The sequence below is a fragment of the Prinia subflava genome, chromosome 24 (genome assembly GCF_021018805.1).
Source record: "Prinia subflava isolate CZ2003 ecotype Zambia chromosome 24, Cam_Psub_1.2, whole genome shotgun sequence".
Classification (NCBI taxonomy): Eukaryota; Metazoa; Chordata; class Aves; order Passeriformes; family Cisticolidae; genus Prinia; species Prinia subflava.
Window position 1 is genome coordinate 1,697,036 of NC_086270.1, and position 8,796 is coordinate 1,705,831.

Genomic DNA, 8,796 nt, shown 5'->3' on the forward strand with positions numbered 1-8,796 from the left:
CACCCCGCCGCTCCCTGCCCTGCTGACCACAGCGGGAGCCCGCAGGGAGCTCTCAAAAGCGGCTTTTTCACACAACAGCAACGCCCCGAACGCGGGGGAAAAGCCCCGAAGTGCCGCCTCCAGGAGCGGGGAGAGCAGGAGCAACATCCCGAGCCGCTCTGCTGCTGCCACCTGCAGGGAACGGCTCCGGGAGCGGCACAAACTTCCCCTCTGCACGGCCCAAAACTGCCTGGCGCACCTCCTGTCCCATTTCCCGACGTTCTTCCCCCTCTTCAGTATCTTACAGGGTGAAATATTTATTGTTTCCTCATTATTTCAGTGCGACTTAATTAGAAAATGGAAATAAACCCAGTGACACACGGCCAAGAAAGTGGTGGAGGAGACAGCTGGGATGGTTTTCAAAGTGCAGGTTTCCTAAGAAATTACCTTTCCTCCTCCTCTTGTGGGACAGGAATTATTTTGCCACTTTTCTTCCCACTGGGTGGCTCTTCAGTCTGGCCTACAGCTGTGCCACTTAACTGGAAAGGGAAGGAAAAAGGGGATTAATGTGTAATAAAACTTTTCCATCTAAGTTTTGCTTATAGTTATATAAAAATCCACTTGAAAAAGCTCCCCTGTATAAACACAGGACATGGACAAATCCAAAGGGATGGGATTAAAAACATTCAAGTTACAAGAATGAAGATGTGAGTTTACTTTGGTGCTGCCTGGTGGCTGCTCAGCTCCTGTGGATTCCCCTTCAGCACCCTCTGGAGAGCCTGATTTCCTTGAGGAACAGCTCACTGCTGCTTTGGGAAGTTCTTTTTTTGGTGGCAACACCGATGCTGGACCCTCATCCCCTGTGCTCTGGCCACAGGGGAGGTCAGATGAAGGCACGGATTTTCCTGGGCAATCCTGAGCCAGGCTTTCCTGGCCTTTAGGCATCGCCTCTTCCGTGGATTTCTCAGGAATGCAGCTCCCAGCAGCTGTGGAATATCCCAAGCAGTCATCTATCATTGCATCCAAAGTTTCTCCTTCCAGGTTATTCTCCTCCAGAGCCTCCCCGGCGCAGGCGGCGGCGAACGGGCTCAGGTTCAGCAGCTCCTGCAGGTCAAGGTCCAGCTCCTGCTGCAGCTGGGCCCCATCCAGAGCAACACTGCCCCTCAAAAAGCCAAGGTCACAGCCTGAGAGGGGCTCCTGGGGCTCCTCTGTCACCTCTGAGGCCACCTCACTGAGCGCTGTCCCCGCGGTGCAGCCGCTGCTCTCGGCCTTGTCGCTCTCTGCGCTCGCATTTCGGCTTTCCCCGGCGAGGTGCTGCTCCTCAGCTCCCGTGGAATCATCTGCCAAGATCTCCTGGATCTCCTCCTCGGTGTAATCGAAGGCAGAGCTCCCCTTCTCGCTGCCCGACAGCTCCAGCAGGGAATCGTCCAGCTCGCTGTCATCGAAGCACCTGCTGATGTCCAGGGAAATGGCCACGTCGTCGTACTTGGAGACGGAGAAACCGGCGCCGAGCTCGTCCTGCCCGCTCTCATCCAGGAAAAGGGAGCAGCCAGAGCCTGGGGAAGGCAGCAGAGGGTTCCCTGCTGGATCTGGAGTGCTGCAGCCACGCCTCAGCACGCAGGCTTTCTTGGCTGACTGCAGGGCCTGCACCTGCACGGCGGAATCCGACAGCCGCTTGGCCCTGGGGGCTGGCTCCTGCGGGAGGCCCTGCCGGAGCCCGGGGGAAGGAGGGGAGCTGTCCCCCATGGCTCTGGGGCTTCCTGCAGCTCTGCTTCCACCTCCACAGGCTCTGCTGCTGCTGCTGGTGGCCTTTGATCAGCCCTTGCAGAGGAGGAATCAGCAGGAGTCAGCTCCAACCTGCCGGCAAAAGCGACATCCTCGGTGAGAGGGGCTCAGCTGAACCCCCAAAACGCTGGAATTTAACACAATTGGAGCTCTGCCCTTGACTGGTTTAGGTCCCTTCATCCCTGAGTGTTCCCTCAAGCACCAACCCCAATGGTTGGAAACCCCCTCGGGCTGTGGGCTCCCCTCCCAAACTGCTGCCAGTCCCCCAGAGCAGAGCCCAGGAACCCCAAATCACAGCCTTAAACATGCCTGAGGCACGAAATAAAACCTCCAAAAATCACAGCCTTAAACTGCAGAACACTCCTGAGGCATTAAATAAAACCTCCGAGTGTCTCTGCCCTCCAGAGATAAATAAACACATTTAAAAAACACATCTTTTTTTGGATTTGGGAAAAACTGAGCAAAGGAAGAGGAACCCTGTCAGGAAATTAGTCACTGAGACAGTCACACAAAATCCTCATTATAATCCAAGATGACCAGATAAAGAACCTTCCTGTGAAACTCAATAGTTCCAAAGTATTCACAAACAAACCCTGCTTTCCCCCAGTGAGGACTCATCCCCAAAGGAATCTTTGGACCTGAAAGCCCTGCACTTGACTGTCACCCAGCAGGGGAATTTGGGCTAAGGAAAGGTATTTCCTGTCCTCTCTGAACAAGGTTTTAAAGGAATGTCTTTTATCTTTCCTTTGCTTGGACTATTGTTTAAAAAAAAAGGGAGGGTTACACGCTCCAGGAATGAAACCTGGGCAATTCTGCTGTTTCCTCTTGTCATTCTGCCTCAATAATAAAAATGGACACTTCCAGAATTGTGCTGTAGGAAAAAGGAATCGGCTGTGTGTGCACAAAACCCACACAAGAACACGTCTGGATTCAGCCCTGTGGATGTGGTAGTCTGATAATTCAGCTCCTAACCATGGAATCCCCAAATGGTTTGGGTTGGAAGGCACAAAAAGCTCATCCAGTGCCACCCCTGCCAGGACAGGGACACCTCCCACCACCCCAGGGTGCTCCAAGCTGGCCTTGGACACTTCCAGGGATGGGGCAGCCACAGCTTCTCTGGTCACCCTGTGCCAGAGGCCTCCCACCCTCACAAAAAGGATTTTTTTTTTCCAATATCCCATCTCCCTCTGGCAGTGGGACGCCATTCCCCCTTGTCCTGTCTCTCCAAGCCCTTGTCGCTTCCCAGCTCTCTTTAGGCACTAAAATCCGCAGCTGGCTCACCCTGGAGCCTCTCCCTCTACACATAAAAACCTCAGCAGACGGTGAATCCCCGCTCTCCCCTCACCGAGGGCGCTGAAGCAAAATCCGCCCCCGCCTCTCTCCGTGAGGGACCCGCCCGTCCCTCAGCGGGCACCGCCCAACCGGCGCCTCAACGGCACCGCCCCAAGGCGGGGCCAAACCCGCCCCGCCCCCGGCTCCTCCTCCCGGCCCACCCCGACACCGGGAGCTCCCGGAGCCCCGGGAAAAAAGGGGTAAAACCCCCAAAAATAAAGAAGGAAAATGAAGTTTCGCTGAGACAAAGCGGCCGCGGCCCGGCCGGGCCTGGCGGGAAGGGCGCTCACCCGCCGCCATCTCAACGGCGCCAAGGCCACGCCCCTCTAGCGCGAGACGCCCGCTGATTGGCGGAGCTCGGGCGCATAGCCGCCCGAGGCGCTCTCTGATTGGAGGATCTCGCTCCCCTCCCTCCCGCTCATTTCATCGGCAGCTCGGCGCTCGGCAGGCCCAGGCTCGGCAGTGGAGCGCCGAGCGGGGCTGATGCAACCCGGGGCAGGTCGGTGCGACCGGGCGGGGGAACCGGGGGGAACCGGGGGGGTCTGGGGGATCCCGGGGGTCCCGGGGCTCCGGTAACGGCGTGTCCTGCCCTGCAGCCGCCGCTATGGAGCCCGCGCCCGGCCCGCAGGAGAAGTATCAGCTCATCACGCGGAACCTGCAGGTACCGGGAGGCGGATGGGGCCGGGGCGGCGGGGTCGGGGCTGGGCCCGAGCGGGGGCGCCTGGGCTGGATGTGAGGGATGAGCGGGGCCGGACCGGGGCCGGGCGGAGGAATTGGGGCTGGGCGGGTTGATGGAGGCTGCATCGGGGCCGGGGCGGGGGCGGTTGGGGCGGTTGGGGCGGGATGGGGTCCAGGTACCGGGAGGATCGGGGCTGGATCGAGGGGAGTGCGGCAGGATCGGGGTCCCACAGGGGGAACGGGGCAGGATCGGGGTATGGGGAGAGCGGGATGGGGGGATCTGAGCCGGAGCAAATCCCGAGCACCCAGCGGGGTTTGCCCTGCCCTGTGGGCTCCCGGTGAGCTCCCGGCGAGCCCCGGCCCTGCCATCTCCCTGCGTTTGTCCCCTCACAGGAGGTGCTGGGCGAGGACAAGCTCATGGCCATCCTGAAGGAGCGGGAGCTGAAGATCTACTGGGGCACGGCCACCACGGGCAAGCCCCACGTGGCCTATTTCGTGCCCATGTCCAAGATCGCGGATTTCCTGAAGGCTGGCTGCGAGGTGGGGCATTGTCACCGTGCTGGTGACAGCTGCGGTGGGCAGGGGCGCTTCCCCCGGCCTGGGTGACGCCGCCTGTCCCCTGTCCTAGGTGACAATCCTCTTTGCCGACCTCCACGCTTACCTGGACAACATGAAAGCTCCCTGGGAGCTGCTGGAGCTGCGCACACGATATTACGAGCACGTCATCAAAGCCATGCTGGAGAGCATCGGGGTGCCCCTAGAGAAGCTCAGATTTGTCCGGGGCACTGATTACCAGCTCAGCAAGTGAGTCCTGGGCATCCAGGGAGAGCCTCAGCTGATCCTGAGTCTCTCCAGGAGGTGCCTGCAGGCTTTGTCCCCTCTCAGGGGGCTCTCAGAGCTGTCCCCATGGCCGGTGGTGACGCTGCTGTCCCTGCCACAGGGAGTACACGCTGGACGTGTACCGGCTCTCCTCCGTGGTGACACAGCACGACGCCAAGAAGGCAGGGGCAGAGGTGGTGAAGCAGGTGGAGCATCCCTTGCTGAGTGGTTTGCTCTACCCAGGCCTGCAGGTGAGGCAGGTGTGGTGTGCAGGGAGGTGCTGGCAGAGCCGGGGACACCGGGGTGTTTGGGGCTGAGTGTGGAGGTCATTGTTGTCCACCCCAATGTCACACCTGGCGGTGGCACAAAGCCCGGCCTGAGCACAGAGCTGCTGTTCCAGCAAACAGTCTGGAATGTTCCTGTCCTTCCCTGGCTGGGAGTGCCCCAGGAGGGGCTGAGGGACAGGCCAGGACTGTTTTGGGTCTGGCCTCCAGGCTCTGTGTCTCTGCACAGGCGCTGGATGAGGAATATCTCAAGGTGGACGCGCAGTTCGGAGGGGTGGATCAGAGGAAGATCTTCACCTTCGCAGAGAAGGTCAGGAATGGGGGGATTTCTGCCACACTGGGGCCTGAGGGAGGGTCTGGCCACTCCCAAATCCTTCTGAGGAGTGTGTGGGATTTTAGCTGACATCACAGCTCTCTGTGCTGCTGCTGTGCTCTGTGCAGCCACACATCCCTGGCTGTGACTCTGCGCTCCTGGGTGCTGTGATCCCAGATCCCAAAGTTCCCTGGAGCCAGGAGCAAACAGGGATGGCAAGTTCAAGCCGAATGAGGCTTGTTTCTGACTTGCCTCCTTGTGTTTTCCCAGTACCTCCCTTCCCTGGGCTACGCCAAGCGCGTCCATTTGATGAACCCCATGGTTCCTGGGCTGACAGGCAGCAAAATGAGCTCGTCAGAAGAGGTTGGTGCTGGATCTGGCTGTGCTCAGGGGGCTCTGGGGGGACAGGTTGGTGGCTGGAGGCTGAGAGGGAGCCACCCCAGGGAAGATGAGCCCTCCCTCCCCACTCACACGGGGTTCTAAAGGTGCAGCAAATCCAGCCTGAGTTTTCTGGGCAAAAGCTTGGGTGAGGGGCTGAGGAAACCTCTTGCTGCAGGACTCCAAGATTGATCTTCTGGACCGCAAGGAGGACGTGAAGAAGAAGCTGAAGAAGGCTTTCTGTGAGCCAGGGAACGTGGAGAACAACGGTGTCCTCTCCTTCATCAAGCACGTCCTCTTCCCCCTCAAGTCAGGTGAGGGGCTCGGGTGTGGAGGAGAGGAGGGGACAGGAATGTGTCCCCTGAGTGCCACCTGCCCAGCCCCTGCTCCTGGAAAGAGTGGGGTGGGTGTTTTATCTGAGCCTTGAGTTAATCTGAGCTTTAAAACCTGTTTTGTCCCAGAGTTTGTGATCCTGCGAGAGGAAAAGTGGGGAGGAAACAAAACCTACACAGCCTACGAGGCCCTGGAGAAGGACTTTGCTGAGCAGGTGAGTGCTGGGAGGGGCTGAACCTTCTGCCTGAGGTTCCTGGGAGCAATCTGGGAGCACTGGGAGATGGAAATCTGCACTGGGAAGAGGTGTGGAGTGTGGCCTGGTGGTGTGGGATGCTCTTAGAGCCCAGAGGAGAGAGGACTGAAGGGTGTGAGGTCAGGACAGCACCACATCAGCCACATCTGGAGCAGAGCAGCACTTTAACCCTTCCCAGCTGTTCCCAGCAGAGACTGGAGGCAGAAGTGTCCAAGGGGAATCAGATCAAGGGTTTGGGATTCATCTTCCCACCCTGTTTGGTCTCCAGTTCCCACCAGTGGCCTCAGACAGGAACATCTTTGTCCTGCCACAGGTTGTGCACCCTGGAGACCTGAAGAACTCTGTGGAAGTGGCCCTGAACAAACTGCTTGACCCCATCAGAGAGAAATTCAACTGCCCAGAGCTGAAGAAGCTGAGCAGCGCCGCGTATCCCACCCCATCCAAAGCCAGTAAGGAGGGGCTGGGGGCCTGGGGAAGTGGGGCCCTGGGAGCTCAGGGAAATGGGGCCCTGGCCATGCAGGGCTGAGCGGGACAGAGTCCCTCCAGGAGCTGAGGTCAGAGAAAAGTTCTGAAGCTCCAGACCCAAAAACAGCCGTGGAGAACATAGGGAAAGGTGAGGACAGCCAGCACAGGAGGGACTCTGCTCTCTGGGATAGGCACAAGCATGGAATTCCATGAAGAGAATTCCCCCCATGGCCTGTATCTGGGGCTGACGCCCTCCCTGGGTTTGTGCTGAGCGTTGTGCCTGTTCCATCGGCAGAGCCTGCAGAGAAGGGCACCAAGAACTCGGAGCCAGAGGACGTGGTCCCATCCCGGCTGGACATCCGCGTTGGCAAAGTGATCAGCGTGGAGAAGGTACGGGCAGAGGGGAGCAGCCCTCCCCTGTGGTGACATCTGGGGTGTGCCTGGGGGCACTGCCATCTTCTCTGCCACCCTATTGCCATCCCTGCTCCTCCTGCAGCACCCGGATGCCGACAGCCTGTACGTGGAGAGGATCGACGTGGGCGAGGCCGAGCCCCGCACCGTGGTCAGCGGCCTGGTGCACTTTGTCCCCAAGGAGCAGCTGCAGGACAGGCTGGTGGTGCTGCTCTGCAACCTCAAACCTCAGAAGATGAGGGGCGTGGAGTCGCAGGGCATGGTGCTGTGTGCCTCCAGGTGAGGGACAGAGGGGATAACCAGGGCTGGACCGCCCCTCCTGCCGCAGGGTGCTGAGGGGCAGCACCCTGGGGTGACTCTGCTGTCTCCACACCTCTCCTTAGCGTGGGGGAGCCCCGTCAGGTGGAGCTCCTGGACCCCCCAGCTGGGTGCTGTGCTGGGGAGCGTGTCTACGTGGAGGGCTACGAGGGCGGGGAGCCCGACGAGGAGCTCAAGCCCAAGAAAAAAGTCTTTGAGAAGCTGCAGGTGAGGACTGGGAGCAGCTGGGAGTGGCTGGTCCTCACTTCTGGGTGACCCCAAATGGGCTGTTTGCCCCTTCGGTGTGAGATGAGCCTTCCCAGGGCTGACCCTGCCTCCCTGTTGTGCTCCCCAGGCTGATTTCCGCGTCTCCGAGGATTGTGTGGCGCAGTGGAAGCAGAGAAACTTCCTGACCAAGCTGGGGACGGTCTCCTGTAAAAGCCTGAAGGGTGGCACCATCAGCTAACAAGTGCCAGGGCTGCTCTGGTGCCTCCTGCCTGACTCTGCCCCTCAGCCAGGCTCCTCCCGGTCATCTCCCCACCAGTGCCTGAGTCAGGGGCTGGGCCCTGGGGGCTCTGGGACTGAACCTGCAGCCTCTCACCCGGGGGGCTGCCTCCAGCACCCCCCTGGGCCTCGGCTGTGCCAGCGTTGGGGACCTGAGGTGCCACCACACCCAAGGGACCCGTGTGACTCATCCCCGTGGCCTTGGTGCCACGCCTGGCTCCCAGCTGTGCCATGGACTGGACTCCCTGCCCGCTGGGGTGGCACCTATGGGTGCTGTGCTGAGGGCAGAAGGGACAAGCTGCTTCTCCAACCTTGTGTTGCTGCTACCAGAGCTGGGGACAGCCCGGCAGGCCCCGTGCCCTGCTCCACCCCAGCCCAGGCAGCACCCGTGGGGCTGTGCTGGGCCCGTGGGCCTCAAACACTGACTCGGGAACCATCTGTCTGTCATAAACCCAATAAAATATCAAGCTGAGTGCACGTGGCTGTGCCCATCTGTCCAGGGGAGCTGGCAGCCAGCCCTGCTCCAGAATTTTACTGGGAACCAGCCCAAGGGTGTTCCTGGAGCTCAGCACCACCCAGAAGGGACCTGCAGCCATAAATAAGGAAGGACAGGAGGCAGCAAGCTTCGGTCATCATTTTTTACCAGCCAGGTACAGAGCTCTGAGCAGCTACTCGGCGGCAGAGGGTCGGTCGCTTTTGGTTTGGTTTGGTTGGGTTTGTTGTTTCGTTTGGTTTTCGTTTCGTTTTGGTTTTTCGTTTTTTTACAATCAAAGAAATCAAAATGTGACCCAAGTTTACAGAAACAGAATCAAGGCTCTACCCCAGAGCCCAGGGCCAGCTCGAGGGACAGCCAGGCCCTTCCTCCTGCCGGGCAGTGGCGAGTGAGCCCCTCTTGCCTTTCCATCACGAGCCAAAGCCCTGGTCCCTCCCAACCAGCATCTCCATCCCCTCCTGCTGCTGTTTGC

The 8,796-nt window shown here is 59.5% G+C and overlaps 2 protein-coding genes across 4 annotated transcripts in view; one reads left to right on the top strand and one right to left on the bottom strand.

Moving 5' to 3' along the window:
* LOC134561861 (uncharacterized) overlaps positions 1-3,437 on the bottom strand; it is a 27,808-nt gene extending 24,371 nt beyond the window's left edge. Inside the window, exons 1-3 of one of the 3 annotated variants that reach the window (XM_063419216.1) lie at positions 3,387-3,421; positions 697-1,836; positions 427-518 (exon numbers count right to left, since the gene is read on the bottom strand). In XM_063419216.1, the coding sequence (XP_063275286.1) occupies positions 427-518; positions 697-1,725 (1,121 nt within the window). In that variant the 5' untranslated portion in view covers positions 1,726-1,836; positions 3,387-3,421. Of the gene's footprint in view, positions 1-426; positions 519-696; positions 1,837-3,109; positions 3,170-3,386 lie in introns of those variants that run through there. The other 2 variants (XM_063419214.1, XM_063419215.1) reach the window with 2 other exon arrangements.
* A 67-nt stretch (positions 3,438-3,504) lies between these two features.
* Positions 3,505-8,308, top strand: YARS1 (tyrosyl-tRNA synthetase 1). Its single transcript, XM_063419213.1, has 14 exons — positions 3,505-3,595; positions 3,693-3,757; positions 4,168-4,314; positions 4,403-4,578; positions 4,715-4,844; positions 5,107-5,187; positions 5,461-5,553; positions 5,747-5,882; positions 6,030-6,115; positions 6,468-6,603; positions 6,915-7,009; positions 7,116-7,309; positions 7,414-7,555; positions 7,683-8,308. Exons 1-14 carry the CDS (start codon positions 3,580-3,582, stop codon positions 7,791-7,793), a joined length of 1,608 nt encoding a protein of 535 aa, XP_063275283.1. The 5' UTR covers positions 3,505-3,579; the 3' UTR covers positions 7,794-8,308.
* The last annotated feature ends 488 nt before the right edge of the window (positions 8,309-8,796 follow it).